The sequence below is a fragment of the Muntiacus reevesi genome, chromosome 19 (genome assembly GCF_963930625.1).
Source record: "Muntiacus reevesi chromosome 19, mMunRee1.1, whole genome shotgun sequence".
Taxonomy (NCBI): domain Eukaryota; kingdom Metazoa; phylum Chordata; class Mammalia; order Artiodactyla; family Cervidae; genus Muntiacus; species Muntiacus reevesi.
The window spans coordinates 40,228,414-40,255,588 of record NC_089267.1 but is presented as its reverse complement, the minus strand read 5'-3'; the positions used below and the strand labels follow the sequence as shown (position 1 = coordinate 40,255,588).

Below are 27,175 nucleotides of genomic sequence, written 5' to 3'. Positions count from 1 at the left end.
ACTACAGAATTTATCACAATATCCTCTATTTGCATGCCTCCGAACTAAAAAAACTTTCTAATAATAAGGATAACTGCTAAAATGTGACTACTTTTTATGTTCCAGGTACTCCTCTATATTTGCCCATTTACTCTTCATAAAACCCTAAGACATATTAATAGGTATTTTTATCCTCATTTTACAAACAAGGAAACTAAGGCATAGAGAGGTTAAGTAAATCTCCTGAGATCCCATACCTTGGTAGGGGCAGAGTCAGGATAGTCTGATTTCAGAGCTCACTATACTGCCTCTCATGAATTCCTGAAGGGCAGCAACTATGTCTTATTCTTGTTTGTATATCCATGCCGAGAGCACCTCAAATATTTGTGGAATGAATTAAAATTTATAATTTTCTCCAAGTCATCCAAGAAAAAGTCCTTCATAAGTAAGGTAGGCTTTCAGTACAGTAATTACAGAACTGAGTCTAGAAAGGGTCTTTCATAAACATGGAAGAGACTAAGACTAAAATTAAATATCCAATAATAAATTCAAAGAGCTCTGAAGAATTTTACCATGCAGAAAAGACTAATAAGGTTTTTTAGGTCGTAAGAAACTGCAGTAAACTCAGGAACAAAAAGTCTCTACCAAGGTATCAACACCCTCTAAGAGATGCATACCAAATTGATCCCATCTATTTAAACCTGAAATAGAGATCACAGTTTTCTCAAGACAACAGTAAAAATACAAAGTATTTAAACAAAACTTTTATCCTAATAGTCAAATCTGTCAAGAGTAATCAATGAAAACAAAGCCATACTGCACAATGGAATCAGCTATGTTAAGCAACAAAAATTTAACCAATCCTACATGAAAAAAAGTATTATTCATTACCTTTCAAAGTGTCCTCCATGTTTATTAAAAGCTTTAAGAAAAATAAATAAATAAATAAATAAAATAAAAGCTTTAAGTTCTTGACAATAGATAGCATATGCAGTGAATTCATGAAAGCTAGAAGTACTCAAAAATAATACAATTTATAGAAATTTAAATGATTAAAAATTTTAAAAAAGGGCTTCCCCAATGGCTCAGCAGTAAAGAATTCAACGGCCAACGCAGGAGACATGGGTTTGATCCCTGATCAGGGAAGATCCCTCATGCCTTGGAGCAACTAAGCTTGTGTGCCACAACTACTGAGCCTGTGCCCCAGAGCCCGGGAGCCACAGCTCCTGAGCCCACGTGCCCTGGAGCCCATGCTCTGCAACAAGAGAAGCCACTGCAATGAGAAGTCCATGCACTGCAACTACAGAAGAGCCCCTGCCCACCACAGCTAGAGAAAAACCTGTGAGCAATGAAGACCCAGCACAGCCAAAAATTAAATAAATATTAAAAATTTTAAATAAATACATAAAAATGTATATTTTGCACAAATGGATAATTACATTTAATTCCCTGGTGGTTCAGCAGTAAAGAATCCACCTACCATGCAAGAGATGTGGGTTTGATCCCTGGGTTGGGAAGATCCCATGGAGAAAAGAAATGACAACCCACTCCCGTATTCTAGCCCAGATAATCCCAATCCATGGGGTCACAAAAGAGTTGGATGTGACTGGGCAACTAAGCAACAATAAGAGCAAGATGGCAATGGCCATGGGATGCAGGTGGTACTGGGAGAAGATGGAAACTGATACACCATCATGACCTTCAGCCTCTCCCACATGACTCATCCACACACATACGTGGACTTCTCCTCCACCCTGCATACCACTGTCTGGCTTGGACAGGTCCACAATCCCTCATCCAAAGTTCTTGAAACTGAATGTCTTTCAAAATTCAACATTTTTTTGAGTTTAGAAAGGTGCAATTCACCTAGCACTCCAGAATAATCTGTGGAAGCACCCTGGAATCAAACAAGTTTATATTTCTGTAGCAAAATGCAAGAATATTCACATTAATTTGGATAAAGAAAGACTATGAATGATCTCACGTCAGGTCAGATTTATGAGTCTAAGAAAACATTTTTTCCCCTGACCTTTCAGGATTTTTAAACAGTGGGAAAAGGATGATAAATTTGTATTACATACTGCATTCAATCTACTCATCATTACCTGTCTGAGAAGTGACGACAGCTCCCTTAGCTACCCTGCTCAGTTACAATACTAATTTCTACTATGCAGAATTGGCAACACCTTTGGAAATCATTTAGTCAAACTTATTTCATTGCTTAGGAAATTAAAGCCCAGAGATGGAATAACTTACTTAAGGTCATACTGTTGACACCTACTGACAGAGATGAAACTAAAACACACATATAAGATTCTGGTCCTGCACGTTACTTACTGTTTGTTCATTTGTTCATCCATCCATTCATTCTCTCTGTTAGAAGTGATTTTTTTTTTTTTTTAGCTTTTCAAAATAATTATAGACTCACAGAAAGACGTAAAAATAGTGCAGTCTTCACTAGGTATCCAGAGATCCAGAGAGGGATTGGTTACAGGACCCCAAAATTTGTGTTGCTCAGCTCTCATAAATAAAATGGTGTAGTATTTACATATAACCTATGCACATCCTCTAGTATACATTAAATCATCTCTAGATTACTTAAATACCTAATACCATGTAAATATTATGCAAATAGTAACAGACACAATGTATGTTATATGAAAAGTTGCCTGGCTCAGCAAATTCAAGTTTTGTTTTCTGGAAATTTCTGGAATTTTTTCCTCCAAATATTTCTGGTCCATGGTTGGCTGAATCCACATATATGCGGAACTTGTGGATATAAAGTCCTTATGTAAAAAAAATAAATAAATAAAATAAAAATAAAATTCTTATGTATCTTTCACCCAGCTTCCTTCAATACATAACTATAGGATAATACCAAAACTAAAAATTAACACTGGGACTTTTCTGGTAGTCCAGTGGTGAAGAATCTGCCTGCCAATGTGGGGAACATGGGCTCACTCCATGGTACAGAACGATTCTACTAAGCCTATGAGCCACAACTACTGAGCCCACGCACCAAAGTACTGAAGCCTGCGCACCTTAGAGCATGTGCTCTACAACAGGAGAAGCCACTGCAATGAGAAGCCTGCGTGCTCACTGCAACCAGAGAGTAGACTCTACACAACACAACCAGAAAAAACCTACAGCAGCAACAAAGATCCAGTGCAGCCAAAAATAAATAAATAAAAATTTAAAAAAATACATGAGTATATTACTGTTAACAAAACTACAGGCCTTATTCCATTTTCGGCACTTTTTAAAAACCTGCATTCATTTGTGTGCAGGTATATATAGTTTGAAGAACTGACACTTTGGAATTCTGGTGCTAAGAGTCCCTTGGAGCCCCTTGAAAGGAGATCAAACCAATGAATCCTAAAGGAAATCAACCCTGAATATTCATTGGAAAGACTGGTGCTGAAGCTGAAGCTCCAATACTTCTATCACCTGATGAAAAGAGCCTATTCACTGGAAAAGACCCTGATGATGGGAAAGACTGAAGGCAAATGGAGAAGAGGGTGGCAAAGGATAAATTGGTTAGATAGCATCATCAACTCAATGGACACTGAACTTGAGCAAACTCCGGGAGATAGTAAAGGACAGAGGAGACGACTGTGCTGCGGATCATGGGGTCGCAAAGAGCTGGACCAAAGACCTGGTCGCAAAGACCTAACAACTGAACACCACCATATAGAGTTCCAGGGCTTCCCAGGGGGCTCAGTGGTTAAAAAAATCCGCCTGTAATGCAGGAGACCCGGGTTCCATCTCTGGGTCAGGAAGATTCTCTGGAGAAGGAAATGGCAACCTAATCCAGTATTCTTGCGTGGGAAATCCCATGAACAGAGAAGTCTGGAGGGCTACAGTCCACCAGGTCGCAAAGAGTTGAAAACAACTTAGCAACTAAACAACTACTCCATTGTATGCGTGCACCACAGTTTGCTCAGCCGCTCACCATTCAGTGAGGTGTGGTTTGTATCCAGTTCTTAGCTGGCACAAATACGGCTGCTATGAGCATTCCTGTACAGATTTTGATACGAGTTTTTATTTCTCTGGAATAAATGTTCAAGTGTGATTGCTGGGTTGTATGTTAAGCGTATGTGTAATTTAATAAAAAATGGCCACACTGTATTCCAGAGTCAGTTCAGCCCGTCACTCAGTCGTGTCCGACACTTTGCGACCCCATGAACCGCAGCACGCCAGGCCTCCCTGTCCATCACCAAATCCCGGAGTTTACCCAAAATTATGTCCATTGAGTCGGTGATGCCATCCAACCATCTCATCCTCTGTCGTACCCTTCTCCTCCTGCCCCCAATCCCTCCCAGCATCAGGGTCTTTTCAAATGAGTCAGCTCTCCGCATCAGGTGGCCAAAGTATTGGAGTTTCAGCTTCAACATCAGTCCTTCCAAAGAACACCCAGGACTGATCTCCTTTAGGATGGACTGGTTGGATTTCCTTGCAGTCCAAGGGACTCTCAAGAGTCTTCTCCAACACCATAGTTCAAAAGCATCAATTTTTTGGCACTCAGCTTTCTTTATAGTCCAACTCTCATATCCATACATGACTACTGGAAAAACCATAGCCTTGACTAGACAGACCTTTGTTGGCAAAGTAATGTCTCTGCTTTTTTATATGCTGTCTAGGTTGGTCATAACTTTCCTTCCAAGGACTAAGCGCCTTTTAATTTCATGGCTACAGTCACCATCTGTAGTGATTTTGGAGCCCAAAAAAAGTCAGTAACTGTTTTCACTGTTTCCCCATCTATCTGCCATGAAGTGATGGGACCAGATGCCATGATCTTAGTTTTCTGACTATTGAGTTTTAACTTTTTCACTCTCCTCTTTCACTTTCATCAAGAGGTTCTTTAGTTCTTCTTCACTTTCTGCCGTAAGTGTGGTGTCATCTGCATATCTGAGGTTATTGATATTTCTCCTGGCAATCTTGATTCCAGCTTGTGCTTCTTCCAGCCCAGTGTTTCTCATGATGTACTCTGCATATAAATCAAATAAGCAGGGTGACAATATACAGCCTTGACGTACTCCTTTTTCTATTTGGAACCAGTCTATTGTTCCATGTCCAGTTCTAATTATTGCTTCCTGACCTGCATACAGGTTTCTCAAGAGGTAGGTCAGGTATTCCAGAGTGGCTGTAACATTTTTACATTCCCATCAGCAATGTTCAAACTGTGGTGCTGGAGAAGGCTCTTGAGTCCCTTGGACTGCAAGAAGATCAATCCAGTCCATCCTAAAGGAAATCAACCCTGAATATTCACTGGAAGGACCAATGCTAAAGCTGAAGCTCCAATACTTTGGCCACCTGATGTGAAAAACTGACACTGGAAACGACCCTGATGCTGGGAAGGGCTTCCCTTGATAGCTCAGTTGGTAAAGAATCCGTCTGCAATGCCAGAGATCCTGGTTCAATTCCTGGGTTGGGAAGATCCGCTGAAGAAGGGACAGGCTACCCACTCCAGTATTCTTAGACTTCCCTTATGGCTCAGCTTGTAAAGAATCCACCTGCAATGCTGGAGACCTGGGTTCGATCCACTCCAGTATTCTGGCCTAGAGAATTCCATGGACTGTATAGACCATGGGTCACAGTCAGACACATCTGAGTGACTTTCACTTTCACTTTTCACTCTGATGCTGTGAAAGACTGAAGGCAGGAGGAGAAGAGGGTGACAGAGAATGAGATAGTTGGATGGCATCACTGACTCAATGGACATGAGTTTGAGCAAACTCCAGGAGATGGTGAAGGACAGGGAAGCCTGGCATGCTGCAGTTCATGGGGTCACAAAGACTTGGACATGACTAAGTGACTAAACTATTTCAAGTTTCTATTTCAACTATTTCAGTTGAGCTATCTCAAGTCCTAAAAGATGATGCTATTAAAGTGCTGCACTCAATATGCCCGCAAATTTGGAAAACTCAGCAGTGGCCACAGGACTGGAAAAGTTCAGTTTTCATTCCAATCCCAAAGAAAGGCAATGCCAAACAATGTTCAAACTATTGCACAATTGCACTCATGTCACACGTTAGCAAAGTAATGCTCAAAATTCTCCAAGTCAGGCTTCATCAGGATGTGAACTGAGAACTTCCAGATGTTCAAGCTAGATTTAAGAAAGGCAGAGGAACCAGAGATCAAATTGCCAACATCCGTTGGATCATCAAAAAAGCATGAAAGTTCCAGAAAAACATCTACTTCTGCTTTATTGACCACGCCAAAGCCTTTGACTTGCATGGATCACAACTAACTGTACAAAATTCTTCAAGAGATGGGAATTCCAGACCATCTGACCTGTTTCCTGAGAAATCTGTATGCAGGTCAAGAAGCAAAAGTTAGAACTGGACATGGAACAACAGACTGGTTCCAAATAGGAAAAGGAGTATGTCAAGGCTATATACTGTCACCCTACTTATTTAACTTGTATGCAGAGTACATCATGCAAAATGCTGGGCTGGATGAAGCACAAGCTGGAATCAAGATTGCCAGGAGAAATATCAATAACCTCAGATATGCAGATGACACCACCCTTATGGCAGAAAGTGAAGAAGACCTAAAGAGTCTCTTGATAAAAGTGAAAGAGGAGAGTGAAAAAGTTAAAACTCAACAGTCAGAAAACTAAAATCATGGCATCTGGTCCCATCACTTCATGGCAAATAGATGGGGAAACAGTGGAAACAGTGACAGACTTTATTTTTTTGGGTTTCAAAATCATTGCACATGGTGACTGTCGCCATGAAATTAAAAGACGCTTGCTCCTTGGACATGGAAGCAACCTAGATGCCCATCAGCAGATGAATGGATAAGGAAGCTGTGGTACATATACACCATGGAATATTACTCAGCCGTTAAAAAGAATTCATTTGAATCAGTTCTAATGAGATGGATGAAACTGGAGCCCATTATACAGAGTGAAGTAAGCCAGAAAGATAAAGAACATTACAGTATACTAACACATATATACGGAATTTAGAAAGATGGTAACGATGGCCCTATATGCAGGGCAGAAGGAGAGACGCAGAAGTACAGAACAGACTTTTGAACTCTGTGGGAGAAGGTGAGGGTGGGATGTTTCGAAAGAACAGCATGTATATTATCTGTGGTGAAACAGACCACCAGCCCAGGTGGGATGCATGAGTCAAGTGCTCGGGCCTGGTGGGCTGGGAAGACCCAGAGGAATCGGGTGGAGAGGGAGGTGGGATGGGGGACCGGGATGGGGAATACGTGTAACTCTATGGCTGATTCATATCAATGTATGACAAAACCCACTGAAAAATAAAAAAAAATAAAAAATAAAAATAAATAAAAGACGCTTGCTCCTTGGAAGAAAAGTTATGACCAACCTAGACAGCATATTAAAAAGCAGAGACATTACTTTGTCAACAAAGGTCCGTCTCATCAAAGCTATGGTTTTTCCAGTAGTCTTGTATGGATGTGAGAGTTGGACTATAAAGAAAGATGAGCACCAAAGAATTGAGGCTTTTGAACTGTGGTGTTGGAGAAAACTCTTTAGAGTCCCGTGGACAGCAAGGAGATCCAACCAGTCCATCCTAAAGGAAATCAATCCTGAATATTCATGGAAGCACTGATGGTGAAGCTGAAACACCAATAGTTTGGCCACCTGACGCAAAGAACTGACTCAATGGAAAAGACCCTGATGGTAGCAAAGACTGAAGGCAGGAAGAGAAGGAAACAAGAGATGGTTGGATGGCATCACCAACTCAATGGACATGAGTTTGAGCAAGCTCCTGGAGTTGGTGACGGACTGGGAGACCTGGTGTGCTACAAAGAGGTTGAAAAGAGCTGGACACAACTTAGTGACTGAACTGAATAACTAAACAACAACAACAATCAGCAATGTATGAGAAATCTAGTTTCTCCGCATCTTCACCAAGATTTCATACTGTATTTTTTATTTTAGTAATTCTAAAAGGTATGCAGTGGTATCTCATCATGGTTTTAACACACATTTTTCTAATTGCTAATATTGTTTAACAACTTTTCATATACTTATTTTCTGTCTTTATTGGCTCTGTGCCCATTTTCTAATGGTTTGTTTTCTTACCATTGAGTTCAGAGCACTCTTTATATATTCTGGATGCAAGTCCTTCTTCAGATAAGTGATTTACAAATGTTTTCTCCCTGTGGCTAATCTTTTCAACCTATTAACAAGGTCTTTCCCAGAACAAAGTTTTCAATTTTGATGAAGTCCAATTATTGATCTTTTTTCCTTTAATGAACTGCATTTTTTGTTTCACGTCTAAAAACTGTTTACCAAGTCCACGTTCCAAAAATCCTCTCCGATGTTTTCTTCTTAAGTTTTATTTGATATTATTTTGTTTACGTTTTATTTAAAATGTGAATGTTTTATTTACCCTTCATGTTTCATTCCATTTAACACAGATCTTTTTTTTTTTAAATACAGTGTGAAGTTTAGGTCAAGGTTTATTTTCTCGCCTATATAATGTCCAAATTGTTCCAGCACCATTTACTGAAAAGACTATTCTCCCTCCATCGAACTGCTCTTGCACCTTTGTCAAAATCAACTTGGGTATATTTGTGTTGATCTATTTCTGAGTTCCCTATTCTATTTCAATGATCTATCTATTCTTCTGCCAATACCACAGTGTCTTAATCAATGAAGTTATACATATATTAGACTTAACATTAGGTAGAATGACTCCTTCCATTTTCTTTTTATTTTTTTCAATATTGCTTTATATTGAAGCAATATATATTGAAGTAATTTCAATATTGCTTTATATTGCTATTATAGCTCCATTAATAGTGTTCACTTTATCACACTGCTTATTCTTGCTTTTAAGGTCTTCCCTGAAGAATTCCATGGATTGTATAGTCTGTGGAGTCGCAGAGTTGGACATGAATGAGCGACTTTCACTCCCTCACTCACTATGCCTAGAGAAGGAAAATGAAAAGAATCAAGAAGGAAAAAACTGTAATATATTACCACCATCCTAAAAAGAATACACATGTAGTTTTCATCCATCTATTCTCATCACACCCCAATTTTTCACAAAAGATTCTCTACTATTCTAGGCCACTTTATTTTTTATGTTTGTTATTGAGGAACAATTAATGTACAATGGTATATATTTCAGGTGTACAACAAAGTGAATCATAATCTTTAAAGGTCATACTCCATTCATAAGTATTATAAAAATACTAGGTATATTCCTGGTGTTATACAATATATTCTTGTAGCTTATTTAATTTATACCCTGTAGTTTATACCTCTTAATCTCCTACTCCTTTCTGGCCTCTCTCCACTTCCCTCTCCCTACCAGTAACCACTAGTTTGTTCTCTATACCTGTGAATCTGTTTTTGTTATTGTTATATTCACTAGATTATTTTTCATTCCATATATAATTAATATCATACAGTGTTTTATCTTTCGCCAGGTCACTTTAGTGTCTCTAAATGTAGTAGCTAATGTACCTCTACTACTCACTAGTCACAAGTCATTTATCTCCTTCTGTTAGATATCTGTAAATATACTTGTGTCCAACATGATGCCTAGTCTCAAAGGACATGGTCCATGTTATAGAGTTCTTTACACTCCTCCATAAACTTTAATAAACATTGAACTGAGGATTATTTACCTAATTGGAACTTACAACACAGAGATACTAGAACATCTAGAAGAACAAGAGTGAAGAAATTAATTGCTACACTGTTGTTAGCAATATGATCATTATCTCACCAAATCTCAAGATTTTAAATTTTAGTCTCACTTCTCAATTAAACTGTTATAAAAGTAAGTTCTAGACTCTTTCCCCTCTTCTTGATGAGATAGCTTTGGTAAAGAAAGAGAAGGTAGTGAATAATGAATCCTGGTGATTTCCTTCTTTTCTCCTCTTGTTTGCCAAAAAATGTCACTGTACATCTAAATCTTAGGGCTATCAGATATGATTCATCCCTAATACACCATGTTTATCTACTCAAAAAGTAAAATGAACCAAGGGATCAGACTATCAGTATAAGTAAACAATGGAATCTCAAAATATAAAACAAAACTAAGTAAAAGAACTTACCAAATCCAATTTTCTCTGGTCTTAACTACATTAACCATATAGGGTCTTTGTGTCCTTTGGCTAGCATACTGAGTCACTCTTCTGTCTTAATTATCAATGCTTTGCCAACAAGATTTCAACAAAGTAAGGTGCAGCATGTGAAACAATATAGCTACTTAATCCATGTTTTTAGCTATAATTTACAATAACCACAATCTGCCTACCCTATGGATCAAAGGCTTGCTTCTTTGCTGAAATAGATGTATACATGATCGCCTCCCCAAAAGTTTTCTGTTCACTGACTGCCTGTGAGTTTAGACTGTTTAAAGAATTTAAACATGTAACAAAATTACATACAGATTAACTCGTTCTTTTCTTACAAAATAAAGTAATCCACATATATTACTATGGCTTTGCTGAAACTTTCTCCAATTCTTTCACTGTGTTAGATCAGGGACAGGCAGGTGGGGGAGGCTACAATCAGGAAAGTTTCAGAGCCATTAGTCTTACAAGCTTTCATCTAGAGTGTCTCTGGTGGTCTCAGAAGGAATCTTCTCTAAGACCCCAATTGATACTCTGGCAAGTAGATGAACAACAATTCTCAGAATATGCACATTACTAAGGCTTTTTCTAGTTCTGCCCTTTTCATGTCAATGCTTTATTATAGACACTACAATATGCATATGCACAATGTAATATGTACTCCAAGGGGATCAGATTCAGGAACCCCCATGGATATCAAAATCTGAGGATTCTCAAGTCCCTCACAGTATCTGTGTATAATCCAAGGCACATCCTCCCCTATACTTTAAATCATCTCTAGATTACTTACAATGCCAATTCTATGTAAATGGTTGTATATACAACATTAGTGCTATAAAAAATAGTTCCCGGTGCACAGCAAACTCAAGTTTTGTTTCAGGGGGATTTTCTGAAACATCCCCCCTGAATATTTTCAACCTACAATTGCTTCCATCTGTGGTTGTGAACTCACGGATCTGGAGGGCTCACTGTACTACCACATCCTCCACTGCTAACACTACCATATTCCCATCGCATACAGAGAAACCCACTATTTGATTGGGAAAAAATAAGACATTTCATGGTTCATGTGTTGTGAGAACACAGAGTAATTTGAACTCAGACACTGCTAGTAAGAATGCAAACTGGTATAACCACTTTGGAAAACAACTTGTTATTATCTCCTAAAGCTGACAATGTGTACACACTCCTTTATTCTCTCAAGACAAGTACACCAGAAGACACATTCAGGATATTCACAGCAGTACTTTTCATAACACCACGAACTGCAAACAACCCAAATGCTGATTGAAAGGAGACTATGGTATTTACACAATAGAATCTTACACATCAGTGAAAAACTAACAAAGTATAGTTAACACAACAGGGATAAATCTTAGAAACAATGACGAATTTAAAAAGCAAGTCACAAAGGACTACATGTAATAAACTACAACATTTGTAAATTTTAAAAATGAGCATTATTAAACACATTACTATTTAAGAAAACACTCACGAAACTTTAAAAAGGAAAAATAAACACAAAATTCAGTGGGGATCAGGGAGATAGACCAGTGAATAGAGAGAGCTTCAACAGGATTGATAAAAGTTATATTTCTTCAACTGGGTGGTAAGTTCATTCCTGTCACTATTAAGCTTTAAAAGATACACATTGTGTGTTCTGAGTGTGTACCATCTAGAATCTCTGCAGAACTAACATTTCAGCTTCAAAACAAGTTTAACCTACTCATAAAATGACATTCCTGATAACTGGGAATGATGCCCAAGAAATAAAATCTCTCTACTACTGCTATTTGGTATTGCAGTAACTTTTATAGTAACAAAGAAATAGCAGATGTCTCATAAAAAATTAAAGCAAGAGAATGGGCAAGGAAAGTAAGGTTAGCTATAAAAGAGCAATATGAGAGATCCTTGTAGTGATGGAAATGTATCAGTGTCAACATCCTGCTCATGGGACAAAACTGCAAAGGATACACTGGACCTCTCTACAGTATTTCTTCCAACTGCATGTGAGACTCCAATTATTTCAAAAGTTTGTGCTTTTTCTTTAAGAAAACATTTAAGAAAAATGATAATTTTGTCCAAAATTTCTCCACAATGGTACTACTGACATTTTAGTGCACCTAATTCTTCACAGTAGGGAGCTGCCCTGGGCACTGCAGGACATTTAACATCTCTGGCCTCTTACCTACTAAACACCAGTAGCATGCCCCAGTTGTAACATTTCCACACCCTGCCAAATGTTCCCTAAGGGACAAGTAAGTTGCTTATTGTACTGGAGTTATGTAAAGAATATTCCTATGCTTAGGCAATACACAACGAAGTACTTAGGGGTAAAGGAATGATATATGAAATGTACCACAAACAATTCAGGAAAAACATGTGCGTGTGTATATATTTTGTTTACATACACATGAATAGTGTGTGTGTGTGTATAAAATAGGTGAATATAATTAAAGTATGCTATTTATTATTTTTATTCCTGCAACTTTTCTATGTGTTCACAATTACTTATTAATATAAAGGTGGGATTTTTAAAAACGGAACCAAAAGTTGTGGTCCTTAAAGTCCTAAAAGCAGGTTTCACTGAGGCAGTCCAGCATAAATGATAAAATTCCAAAGGAAAATGAATACTGACTGGATAAATTCCTACTTCAAGCCTGAGACAAAAGTTGCAAACGACTGCCTAACTTTTGGCCTATCTCCCCCTAACCCATTCTTTCTAGAGGTGACTTCCTTGAATAATGCAGAACCGAAAATAAAACTATCCCACTTTTAAAAGACCATTTCTAGGAAGTGACTCAAACCCACATCCCTACTCGATGTTTCCACAAATCACCGCGGCAACTTCACCTTCAACAGCTAAGAAGCAAAAACGCGAAAATCGCACGTGTTCTCATTCTTACATCGCAAATATTAATAAAAGTATGTTAAGGTGAGTGCACTAAGACACAACACCGAATGTCTAGGAAGGCTGAGGAAGCTAAGGAGTAAAAAGAAATAAACAGGCAGGCAGTCCGAGAGAGGCAGGAAAAGTGTATCGGCCAGGAAAAAGGACTGGAGCGGCTCGAGTGTGTCAGGCTCGAAGGTGTATCTCACCTGGCTGTGGTAAGCAGAGGGTGCTGAGTCCCCACCAGCTTCCGCACCTGCACAGCGATGTTGCTGAGCTCGTCGCTCAGCAGGCAGCGGAGGCTCATGAAGGACGTGGGGTAGCCCACGATCTTCTCAGCCTCTGACACCACTTGGTTCCACTGGGCCGGGGACCTGGAGGACTGACCACGCCAGGAGATCACCGAGGAGATGGTGTCGAGGGGGCCACGCAGGGGACCCGAAGCCCCAAGATAACGGGGCAAGCGCAAAAGCAGCTGCCGCAGGCTCATAGTTTGAGTCTGAGGGTTTCAGGGACTTGAGGGTGTCCGGAGGTGGCGCGGGGAACAAGCCAGGGACAGAAGAGGAACTTGCGGGAACTAGAAAAAAGCGGCGATTCTTGACCCTCAAGAGGAGGGTGGGTTTTTGGAGTCGTGACCAGAAACGAACTTTAACTGCAGATCCCGCGGTCTGGGTTAGACACACAACACTCCCAACACAGCACTGCCCACGTCCATCTATGGTAGAAACCACGTCCGCTGCCTAAATGGGGAACGCCATATTAGAGGAGTGAAATACGGCTTGCCGTAAAGACGGAGGCGGGCTGTTCTGCGGCAAGAATTTTCCCTACTTTGCGGCGCAGCCCGGACGCCCCGAAGGGGCGGGGCTCTGGAGGTGATCCCGGGAAGGCGGGTTAGGGTGCAAACCTCAGCTCTTCCCACCTTTTCCCGGCCTGTCAGGGCAGAGGGTGACAGAGATGGGCGAGTGGTGTCCCAGCCCCTGGAGTTTGGGCAGAGTCCGATTCATCGTAGGATTCCCAAAGCCCGCCACGGAGTAGGCACGCATAAATATGTGTTCTGAACCAGGGTCGGTGTCTGCTAAGTGTCTTCTGCTGGCCCCCAGCCCTCCCGGGAGAAAGGGATGGAAGTTCCTCCGGGAAACTTCCTGTCAGACTCTGGCAGTGGTAGTGAACGGGCGTGACGGCATTCTCGTATCATCTGTGCCCAGCCTATGAAATGTGGCACGGCCTCGCAGAAAGGGTGTTTTTTGTTTTTTATTTCCCCAGGCTCTGTCCTGGGTCCTTGCTTCTGGCTCCTCACTGAGCCTTGGGTTCCCCTATGTGCAGCTCAGGCAGAACCAGCTGTGCCTCCGGAAAGGGTGCAGACAGGCACTTCAAGAGGGGTGTACTCCCTCACCATGGAGGATCTGATACAGAGCAGAGCCCTATGGGACTCCTGGGCACAAAGCCTTTGAGCCCCCCATTTTTTTTTTTTTTTTTTTTAATTATAGGAAACAGCTTTCATTCATAGGAAACATTATTACAAAGCTAGTGGAGGTGATGGAATTCCAGCTGAGCTATTTCAAATCCTAAAAGATGATTCTGTTGAAGTGCTGCACTCAATATGTCAACAAATTTGGAAAACTCAGCGGTGGCCACAGGATTGGAAACAGTCAGATTTCCTTTCAACCCGGAAGAAAGGCAATGCCAAAGAATAATCAAACTACTGTACAATTGCGCTCATTTCACATGTTAGCAAAGCCTTGCTCAAAATCCTTCAAGCTAGCCGTCAGCAGTACATGAACTGAGAAATTTCATATGTACAACCTGGATTTAGAAAAGGCAGAGGAACCAGAGATCAAATTGCCAACATCCGCCGGATCATAGAAAAAGCAAGGAAATTCCAGAAAAACATCTGCTTCATTGACTACACTAAAGCCTTTGACTGTGTGGATCACAACAAACTGTGGAAACTTCTTAAGAGATAGGAAAATCAGACCACCTTACTTGCCTCCTGAGAAACCTGTATGCAGATCAAGAAGTTCCAGTTAGAACCAGACATGGCACAACGCACTAGTTCAAAATTGGGAAAGGAGTATGTCGAGGCTATATATTGTCACTCTGCATAATTAACTTGTATGCAGAATACATTATGTGAAATGCCAGACTGGATAAAGCACAAACTGGAAAGAAGATTGCCAGGAGAAATATCAACCTCAGATATGCAGATGATACAATTCTAATGGCAGAAAGTGAAGAGGAACTAAAGAACCGCTTGATGAGGGTTAAAGAGCATGGTGAAAAATCTGGCTTAAAACTCAACATTCAAAAACTAAGGTCATGGCATCCAATCCCATCACTTCATGGCAAATATATGGGGAAACAATGGAAACAGTGACAGATTCTATTTTCTTGGGCTCCAAAATCACTGCAGATGGTGACTGCAGCCATGAAATTAAAAGATGTTTGCTCCTTGGAAGGAAAGCTATGACAAACCTAGAGAGCATATTAAAAAGCAGACATCACTTCACTGACAAAGGTCCATATAGTCAAAGCTATGGTTTTTTCCAGTAGTCATGAACGGATGGGAGAGTTGGACTATAAAAAAGGCTGAATGCTGAAGAATTGATGCTTTTGAACTGTGATGTGGGAGAAGACTCTTAAGAGTCCCTTGGACAGGAGGGAGATCCAACCAGTCAGTCAGTCCTAAAGGAAATCAAACCTGAATATTCATTGGAAGGACTGATACTGAAGCTGAAGCTCCAATTCTTTGGACACCTGATGCAAAGGGCCAACTCATTGGAAAAGAACCTGATGCTGGGAAAGATTGAGGGCAGGAGGAGAAAGGCCAACAGAGGATGAAATGGATGGATGGCATTCTCTGGTAGCTTAGTTGGTAAAGAATCTGCCTGCAGTGCAGGAGACCCAGGTTCAATCGCTGGGACGGGAAGACCCCTTGGAGAAGGAAATGGCAAACCACTCCAGTATTCTTGCCTGGAAAACCCCGTGGACAGAGAAGCCTGGCCAGCTACAGTAGATGGGATTGCAAGAGTGGGACATGACTTAGTGACTCAACCACCACCACCACCAGGAGATAGTGAAGGGCAGGAAAGTCTGATGTGCTGCAGTCCATGGGGTCAAAAGGAGTCAGACACAACAACAACAACCAAGACCTTCCCTGAGCTCCAATGGGCAGATTTAAGTAGCTGTTAATTAATTGTTCAAAGAGGGTGTGATCAGCTAGAGAGCATTCTTCTGATTGATTCCCTTAGGGAAAGGATACAAAACTAGGGAGAAACAGTCAAGAGCAGCCTTGGGGCAAGGTCCTGTTTCCCCATCAATGGATACACATAACGGTATCTTAGAGCTATTTTGCAGACACTGAAACCCCCTCCAGGTGGGAGAAGTTAAAGATTAACAATGGTATGCTGCCCCCAAGCATGCAGATGACCAGTTGGACCTGAAGATTGTTGATGCTGACTCCTACTGACCTCACCACCAACCCATCAGAAGAATGTCCACAAGCTGATCACACTCCCTTTGAACAATTACAATAAAACATCCCACTATCTTCTCCAAGTCGGGACACATGGTTTTGAGGGCATTAGCCCACTGTGGCCCCCTCCCCGTTTGCCTGGCAAAGTAATGAAGCTATCCTTTTCTACTTCACTCAGAACTCTGTCTCTAAGATTCAATTCAACACCGATGTACAGAGAAGCTGAACTTTCCCCATCAGATCCATAATTATCATCTATTCTAGTGCTTTCATTTATAGCTCATGTATTAGCTTATTTAATCCTCAAATCATCCCCATTAAGTAAATAATATTGGCATTCTCTGTGTTTCATATGAGGAAACTTAGGCACAGCCAAGTAGTGTAAATTGCCTAAGGCCACACTAGGTAGGATGCTATACCCAGGCAATCTGGTTTCTGAATCCATGCTCTTAGTCATAACATTACTGTATAAGTAACAGGTTACCAACCACTCTTCTCACTCTGTCAATGTGGCTCTATAATGCTCAGTTCAGTTCAGTTCAGTCGCTCAGTCGTGTCCGACACTTTGCGATCCCATGAATCGCAGCATGCCAGGCCTCCCTGTCCATCACCAACTCCCGGAGTTTACTCAAACCCATGTCCATCGAGTCGGTGATGCCATCCAGCCATCTCATCCTCTGTCGTCCCCTTCTCCTCCTGCCCCCAATCCCTCCCAGCATCACGGTCTTTTCCAGTGAGTCAGCTCTTTGCATCAGGTGGCCAAAGTATTGGAGTTTCAGCTTCAACATCAGTCCTTCCAATGAACACCCAGGACTGATCTCCTTTAGGATGGACTGGTTGGATTTCCTTGCAGTCCAAGGGACTCTCAAGAGTCTTCTCCAACACCATAGTTCAAAAGCATCAATTTTTCGGCGCTCAGCTTTCTTCACAGTCCAACTCTCACATCCATACATGACCACTGGAACAACCATAACCTTGACCAGACAGACCTTTGTTGGCAAAGTAATGTCTCTGCTTTTAAATATGCTATCTAGGTTGGTCATAACTTTCCTTCTGAGGAGTAAGCGTCTTTTAATTTCATGGCTGCTTTGCAGTGATTTGGAGCCCCCAAAAATAAAGTCTGACACTGTTTCCACTGTCTCCCCATCTATTTCCCATGAAGTGATGGGACCAGATGCCATGATCTTAGTTTTCTGAATATTAAGCTTTAAGCCAACTTTTTCACTCTCCTCTTTCACTTTCATCAAGAGGCTTTTTAGTTCCTCTTCACTCTCTGCCATAAGGGTGGTGTCATCTGTATATCTGAGATTATTGAAATTTCTCCCGGCAATCTTGATTCTAGCTTGTACTTCTTCCAGTCCAGCATTTCTTATGATGTACTCTGCATATAAGATAAATAAGCAGGGTGACAATATACAGCCTTGACGTACTCCTTTTCCTATTTGGAACCAGTCTGTTGTTCCATGTTCAGTTCTAACTGTTGCTTCCTGACCTGCATACAGGTTTCTCAAGAGGCAGGTCACGTGGTCTGGTATTCCCATCTCTTTCAGAATTTTCCACAGTTTATTCTGATCCACACAGTCAAAGGCTTTGGCACAGTCAATAAAGCAGAAATAATGCTACCTATTTCTATATCAGATATGCCTAGCATCCTACTCCCTTTCTCATCACCCAAAACAAGTATTAACAAACCCTTGTTAGTAATAAAGATATATCACTGAATTTTACACCCTAAAAAATAGCTTGTAAAATGCTCTTTAACTTTCAAAATCTTTTAAAATTCATGATTGATATTTTTAAAATTAGCTTCATGCATAATACTGGGCAAGACTTGGGCTACATTAAAAAAAAATTCAGACTTAAAATCGGGCAAATTAAAGAGTTATTATTCACTTTGCACAAAAGATGCTTTTCTCTGAAAAGATTTAGCCTCAGACTCTCTTTGAATGGCAAATTTCCCTTGTGATTTAAAAATTTTATTTCCAAAAATTCAGTTTAGGGATAACTTTTCAGGGGTACATTTTAGATAAATGAATTATGCTCAGAAGTATTAAAAAACTATCTATACCCAGTAAATAAATAAGGCAAGCCAAAGTTCAAAAACAATTCCTGTGAAACAGATAATAGCCTCCTGGCAATAAAATTTAGGTCCATTTTATATGAAAATAAATGTGGAGAGTGAGATACCTTACCATTCTCAAAAGTTCTAAAGTCTGAACATCTGGGTTATCCAAGGTGAAAGAAGTCATGAAAAAATGAAGGGAGATTAAGGCTGAATGTGATATATTGTGCACCTGAGGCTGCTTTCTCAGGATCATGGTACTTTAAGACTAACTTTTCATGCAATTTCCTTAATACCGATTCACAGCATGTACTTTAATTTCTCCACAGAAGCCAAGTGCATTATTCTCTGGTCATACTCTATTAACCAAGTTTTTGATTATTCATGGGACTTTCAGTCCCATTTACTTTAAATAAATAGCACTTTCCTTTATTCTTACAGTTAAAAGGTTGCATTATACCTAATGATTATCAGTTTTTAGAAGATTAAAATGGTATTTGTTATTTAATCTTCCAGATAAATACATAACTCCTTTGAGTTTGAATAAAGAGATTTCTAAATTGCCACTGACTTTTGGAGGTGCAAAGAGAGGGAGTCTCTGTGACTCTGCCCTTCCCCTGCCACGGGTTACAGTCATTTTGAGGATGTCTGTGAATATGTCCATAAAGAAAGAATACAGCAGGGTTCCTTACTTTGGCATTAATGACTTTTTGGACCAGATAATGCTTTGTTAGGGGAGGCAGGGGGCTGAGAGGTGAAGGCTATCCTGTGCATAGTAGATGTTTTGCAGCATTCTTTGCTTCTACTCACTAGATGTCAGGAGTGCCCCTCTCCAGGTTGTGACAACCAAATTTGTCTGAAGACCTGGCCAAATGTGACCTGGGGAACAAAATCACCCATGAGAATATAGAGAAATGGGAGCTGCTGAAGAAAAAAATTTCTATGCATGACATTTACTCCTATAAAGCAGCAAAAGAAGAGGTCCTGGGTGTAGGCAGCCCTGCAGGTGAGAGAGTAGTCATGCCAGAGTCTGTGGAAACCACCTGTACCCAGGGACGTCTCCTCCTTGGCTTTGGGATTGTTCTGGAGACAGAAACCTGACAAAAGATGGCCACAGTTCCTCTTTCATCTTTCTCAGGATCCTGAACCTGGTAAATTGCCAGTGGACTTCATCTCCTGTCCTCTCTGCATTCTCCTGACCTTAGAAAGAAGTGAGATCATATTTGTTGTCCTTTACCCTGGCTGGAAACCCAAACCAGCTTTTGGAAATACAAAGTCTTAACACGGATGGTGTGAGCTTTGGGCTTTGGCATTTCCATGATTAGCTGAGTGGAAATACATAGGGACACTACAGCCACCCCCTATTACCCTCAATACAATCACCTATTGTTTATGCTAACAGAGTTCTTCCAAAAGTAGATGAAAACATATATATATATCTTAGGCATATATCTTAGGGCAGAATAAAAGGAGGCAAGTAATCAGATTAGCAAAAATCCAAAAGTTTGACCACCTACTGGGTTGGCAGGCTGGAGAACTGGGATGGCACATATTGCAAGGAAGAATGTAAAATGCTGTGTAAACAGCACCTGTGGAAGGGAAATGATAATCCTTAGCAAAATTATATATACATTTAAATGCATGCATACTAAGTCACTTCAGTCGTGTCCAACCCTTCGTGACCCTACGGACTGTAGCCTGCCAGGCCCCTCTGTCCATGGGATTTCCTAGGCAGGAACACTAGAGTCGGTTGCCATGGGATCCTCCTCCAGGGGCTCTTCCAGACCCAGGGATTGAACCTGTTTCTTAAGTCTCCTGCATTGGCAGGTGGGTTCTTTACCACTAGCGCCCCCTAGGAAACCCTTATATTAATATACTGTTATGTAATTACAATATACATTTGACCCAGAAATCTTTCTCAAAATATAAAGTGACTTATGCACAAATGTGTTCACTGCAATATTATTTGTGCTAGCAAAAGATTGGAAACAACAACAACAAAGACTGGAAACAAGCCAAATAACCATAAGTAAGGAACCAGTTGAATAAACTGGGGTAGATCCGTACAATGAAACACACAATGCAACTCTGAAAAAGATGATCTCTTTACACTGATGTGGAGTGGTCTCCAGAATATACATTGGCTTTAGATAACAATAAAAACAACCAAGGGGCAGAATAGTATAGTATACTTTTTTATAAGATAGGCGAACTACAAATATATATTGCATACATTTGGGATAGGGGAACACAGGTGGAGAAGACAGGCATGGAAGCAAACTACTGTGATGAATATACCTTGACCATATAGTTCTGACTTTAGAATCATGTATATAGACTTTATTCTTATATTCAAAATAATTTTAAACACAAAAGAAAAATGTGGCTCCTAAAATTTTTGTGTGTGTGTGTGGTTCCTAAAATTTGAAAACAACTGAAGTACATCACCTAACTGTATATTAAGTTGGTGGCATAATCACACCAATTGAATAATTTAATCACTTTAGAAAATAGTGTTTTCACTGTACATTCATAAAGGAATATGTTCTTAGGATAAATAGATTTACAAAGAAGTTTTAAATTTTGTTCAGTGTCTTATTGCTAGTAGAAATATTACTTTCAAATTATTCTTGTATATTATCGGTAAATACCAATATTAGAGTTGTTAGGGATGATTTTCAAAGAAACCATGTAAGATTAAAAGTAAATTGAAAATTGTATGAACTTATGATTTTTCCTTTTTTAAAATGTTTCTTAGAAACAGACTCACAGATATAGAAAACACAGTTGTAGCTGTCAAGGTGGGGTGGGGAGGGAAGGATTAGGAGTTTGGGATTAGTAGATGCAAACTATTATATATAGGATGAATAAACAACAAGGTCCAACTGCGTAGCACAGGGAACTATATTCAATATCCCGTAATAAACCACACTGGAAAAGAATGTGTGTGTGTGTGTGTGTGTGTGTGTGTGTGTGTGTGTGTGTGTGTATAACTTAATCACTTCACTGTACAGCAGAAATTAATACAATATTATAAATCAACTATACTTCAATAAAATAAATGTTTTTAAAAATAAGTTATGTACTTTTCAGTAAAAAAAAAAGTTTCTTATGTCCCCAAAAGAAAAGTTTTACATTTATTGAAGAAGAAAACACTTACTTGCTTCATCCCCTTAAAAGGCCTATAAGTAATGATAATTATGTACCAATGAGCACCTTTAGCTCACAATATGTACTTTCAATACATCATTTCCTATTAAAAGGAAGAGCAGTCTTTGGAGGAATGACAGATATCAGGTCTGGGGCTAGAAATGTGCATAATCAGCCAGGACACCCTGTTGTACCAGAAGCTATTAATGTATAAAGTCTAATGGGACAAGTCAAAGGGGAAAAGTTCAACATAAAGGAGGATCAGACAGTAAAAAAACTGCCTGCAGTGTGGGAGACCCGGGTTCGATCCCTGGGTCAGGAAGATCCCCTGAAGAAGGGAATAGCTACCCACTCCAGTATTCTTGCCTGGAGAATCCCATGGACAGAGGAGCCTGGCGGGCTACAGTCCACCGGGTCGCATAGAGTCCGACACGACTAAGCGACTAACAGTTTCATTGGTTGAAAAAAGGACAATCTGAGCATCTAAAAAGAGTAAGACGACTACAGCTGATTGAAATTCATTGATGACATATAAATCCTAGAGCTTATTATTAGATACAGCTATGGTAGTACTCTGAATATTTGCAATATAAGGAAAGAATTGAGCATTTATCCTGCCTTCCCTGTACGAATTATATTTAGTGGTGTCTTAGCCTGGTTTACCCCCTTGAAAGCTGAACCTGAGACAAGGGCCTACTTTAAGGTGGTTTATTTTGGACAGAAATCTCAGGAAAACAGCAACGGATGACTAGGAGAGTGAGACAGAGCACGTCAATACAAGGATGTTCTTCAGTTAGTCATTCGTTAGCCACAGTGGGCGAAAAGGCCTTGAGCCTGAGGGGACTCCTTGAGTTGCTATGTAGAAAACACTTCCTAATTATCAGCTTGATGCAGGAGAGGAGCAGTTATCAACCAACTTGCCCTGCCTATTGATCCAGATCTCCGCCTTGGAACCTCAGTCCCTGGCATCTCTAAGCTGTCCTGAGTGCCAGAGGACGTCCCGCCCTGACAGACTCAGAGGAGATCGAGGGCAGAATGTGAGACGTATGCAGTGCACATGGGGAGAGATGCTTCCTTCAGCAGCGGCGGTAGCAGGAGGCCGACTGAGAGGACGTGACATTGGGAACAACTGCCTCTTCTAATGCGGGGACCAAATAGCTCAGGCTGGCGAGGGGGCCGTTTATCACACAAGTCCATCGAATAGAAGGGGAATAACAGGTAAGATTAGGAAATCACCGTATTGTAATTCTTCATAAAACAATCGATCCAGGCAACAGTCATCAACAGACAAGAGGCTGGTAGAAAGCTTCACAACAGAGGCTCAGGCTGACACCACCCGCAGGCACTCACCAATGTCAGCAGCGCTAGGAGTGGGCACTCCACACTGATGTTCTCCTCATGTGGCGCGTTACGGAGCACAAAGCTACCTGTGAAATATTCTTGCCTAAATGTTGTTGTTGTTTAGTCATTGAGTTGTGTCTGACCTCTTTTTTGACCCCATGGACTGTGGTCTGCCAGGTCCCTCTGTCCATGGGATTTCCCAAGCAAGAATACTGGAGTGGGTCGCCATTTCCTTCTCCAGGGTATCTTCCCAACCCTGGGATTGAACCCACGTCTCCTGCATTGGCAGACGGATTCTTCACCACTGAGGCACCTGAGAAGCCCTCTTCCCAAATAGTTGAATCTAAATCTCATTAAGCCTGTAGGTCTAACTTCCAGTTTTCTAGAAACATAGGAGGGAACTGGACAAGTGAAACAGCCTCACAAGGAAGCAGACTAAAACTGCATGTAAGATATTCTACAAGACAATTGACTGCATTTATTCAACAAGACAAGGGAGGTTAAGATGGGAATGAATAAAAGGACTCCTTCTACATTGAATGGTTTCTAAGGGGCATACCAAACCAAGTATAATGTGTGGACCTTGTTTGGATCCTGATTCTAAAAAAACAACTATAAAAAAGTAAGTTTTCAGACATTTAAAGAAATTAAAGGCTTCCCTTGTGGCTCAGTTGGTAAAGAATCTGCCTGTAATGCAGGAGATCTGGGTTCAATCCTTGAGTTGGGAAGACTGGGTAGAAGGGAAAGGTTACCAACTCCAGTATTCTGGCCTAGAGAATTCCATGGGGTGTCAAAGAGTCAGACACAACTGAGTGACTTTCACTTTCACTTTCAACTCATAGGTTTGAAATATTAGATATTGCAAAGGAATTATTATTAATCTTATGTGTGAGTCTATAAGAAAAATGTCCATGTTTTAAAATGATACATACTAAAGTATACAGAGATAGAATAATACAATGTCAAGAACTCGCTTTAAGGTACTTGAGGAGGGGAAAAATAGACAAAGCAAGTATGCCAAAATCTTGAAAGCTGTTGATTTAGGATGATAAGTATATGGTATTTGTTATTCAATTTTGTGTATGATTGAATATTTACATAATAAAAAATTTAAAGCAGCAAGTAAATATCCTTTTTTATAAATGCAAGGAAGTCAAATGAATCTCCCAAAGTCAGAAAACTGAGAAGTGGTAGAACTAGGACTAGAGCTCATCTCACTCCTTCCCCTGTAGTTGTCTTCAGAACTGAATGCATTTGTTTATTTACTCGTTTATTTTCCAGCCTCAGCTCCCACATAATTGCTTCTTAACACATTTTTACCATTGGTCTATGCATTGTTCTTTTTTGTTTTATTATGGTGGTAGGCACCCTCCAAGATGGTACCCAGTGACCCCTGTATCCTAATAGTCATACCCCGTGGTCCCCTTCCATCTTGTCTCAGGGTAGGTAATGAATGATCAATAAAGTCCAACAAAAGTGATGGTGTGTTAATTCATTATTAGTTTTATGAAAGACATTGCAGAGACTTTCCTGGCAGTCCACTGGATTAGATTCCGTGCTCCTAGTGCAGGCGGCTGGATTCGATTCTTGCTCAGGGAACTAGATCCCCCATGGTGCAATTGAAGATCCCACATGCCACAACAAAGGTATCATGTACTGCAATGAAGACCAGGCGCAGCTTCCCTCGCAGGCTCCTGATTGCTCATATTCTCTGTCTCTGTCTCTCTCTCATTATTTGCTCTGGTGGAAGAAGGCAAGTCACAAGCAGTCCTATGAAAAGGCCCAGGGATCAAGGAACTGAGCCTTGTGCCTAAAGCCATGTGGATGAGCCATCTTGGAAGCAGATCCTCCAGCTCTTTCAGAGACTACAGCTCTGACTCCCAGGTTGACTGTAACCTCGTGAGAAACTCTGAGCCAAACCAGTCAACCAAGATGCACTGGATGCCTGACCAAGAAACTATGTGTAATAATAACTATTTTTAAGTTGCTAAGTTATAGGATAGTTTGTTATGCTACAATTTAAGAACTAATACAATTATCTATAAATCTTTGTATAACATATATAGTGACCCCATCGTCAGCACAAGAATTCGAATATTGACAATAGCTTATTTCTGACTATGTGACCTTCCTTCATACTATTCTCATTTCTTCCTTAATCCAAGGTTATTTTTACCTTCAATTTGTATTTATCATTCCTATGATTTTTAAAACACATAGTCTAACACTATATGTATTCCTAAAAGTATATTATTTGGTTATTTTTAGCTCAAAAAAGGTGGCCCCATGCTAGATGTTGGAGAGGGAAATGGCAACCCACTACAGTGTTCTTGCCTGGAGAATTCCACGGACAGAGAAACCTGGTGGGCTGCAGTTCATGGGGTCACAAACAGTCGGACATGATGGAGAAACTAACATACATACACACATGCTAGATGTACTTTTCTGTGATCTTTTTTATTTACTCAACATATTTTGCTGCAATTCACCCACGTTGATGTTTATAGAGACAGTTCATTTGTTTCGACTGCTGTATAATATCCACTGGGTGAAAACACCACACTTTATCCCTTCTCCAGTCAATGGACATTTGGGTTTCTTCCAGATTATTTTTTTTCCTATTACAACAATGTTGCCATGAAGAGGTTTACAAATGCCTCCAGGTTCACCTGTTAAGAATTTACATCTACCACTGGAATTACTGGGTTGCTCTCTCTCTCTCTCTCTCTCTCACACACACACACACACACACACACACACACACACAATGTATGTTAATATTCAACTTTAATAGATAATGCCAAACAGTTTTCCAAAGTAGCTTTTCTAGTTCACACTTCCACCAGCTATTTATGAGAGATCCAGTTGATCACTCCCTCTCAACATTTGATATTGTCAAACTTCTTAAATTTCCAACAAATGGGTATAAAATGAAATCTCTTTACAATAGGAATCTGCATTTCCCACATCACTGAATGTCCTTTCCATCTTACAGCTTAACCTTCAAAGATGATGTGGGAAAGGATATATAATTCTTCATTGTAGTTTTTGTTTTTGTTTAATTTTTAGGTCTTCTCAAATCCTCCCCATGTTCACAATAGACTTTTCTTGACATATGCTTATGTTCTGAGCACTTTACCTTAGAGCAACAGTAATCAGGGAGGAAATGGACCTCTATGCTCCTTTTTTCCTAGTTTATCTCAGTCGTGTCCGACTCTGCCATCTTATGAACCGTAGTCTGCCAGGCTTCTCTGTCCATGGGGGTCTCCAGGCAAGAATACTGGAGTGGGTTGCCATTCCCTCCTCCAGGGGATCTTCCTGACCCAGGGATCAAACCAGTTCTTCTGTGTTGCAGGCAGGTTCTTCACCATCTGAGTCACCCTACAGAGGAGCAATGTTGAACTGACTAGCAGTGCTGCTAGTTAATTTCACACTAGGATTATCTCACTGCAGGGCAAGAACCTGGTCCTTTTCTTTTACAAAGGGTCTTTCTGGGAGACAATTTTCTTTAAGGAACTTAGGAAGGAAAAAAAATCTGTTGAGAAGGTTTTTACTTGAACATGCTGCTGCTGCTGCTGCTAAGTCGCTTCAGCAGTGTCCGACTCTGTGAGACCCCATAGACAGCAACCCACCAGGTTTCTCTGTCCCTGGGATTCTCCAGGCAAGAATACTGGAGTGGGTTGCCATTTCCTTCTCCAATGCATGAAAGTGAAAAGTGAAAGTGAAGTCGCTCAGTCGTGTCCGACTCTTCGAGACCCCATGGACTACAGCCCACCAGGCTCCTCTGCCCATGGGATTTTCCAAGCAAGAGTACTGGAGTGGGTTGCCATTGCCTTCTCCGTTACTTAAACAAAATGTATTAAGTATTAAAAATGACTAGCAATCTGAGTTATACAGCTCTGACCTGAATCACTATATGATCATGGGTTAGTCATTAAACATTTTGAGATTAAAATTACTCATCTGCAAAAAAAAAGTAGATGATCTCTCAGGTCCAGCTAAGTATCAAAATGTTTTTATTCCATTATGAAAAATTAGCTAGTAGACTAATCAGGTTCTTATGATCATTTCATTCTCTGTCTCTCCCATCCAACCAACCCAATTGATCTTGACATTAACAGAGGTTGAAACACTAAGCCTAGAAGGAAGATTTTAGAGAGGACTCCATAATTCTTTAACTGTTCTGTTTGTAATTGCATCCTCACTC

General features: G+C 40.3%; 1 protein-coding gene across 2 annotated transcripts in view; it reads right to left on the bottom strand.

The window, feature by feature from the left end:
- Positions 1-13,703, bottom strand: part of PDSS2 (decaprenyl diphosphate synthase subunit 2) — a 251,015-nt gene extending 237,312 nt beyond the window's left edge. For both annotated transcript variants that reach the window (XM_065911355.1, XM_065911356.1), the window contains exon 1: positions 13,153-13,703. In XM_065911355.1, coding sequence (XP_065767427.1) covers positions 13,153-13,433 — 281 coding nt within the window. In that variant the 5' untranslated portion in view covers positions 13,434-13,703. The remainder of the gene's footprint in view (positions 1-13,152) is intronic.
- Between the last annotated feature and the right edge of the window lie 13,472 nt (positions 13,704-27,175).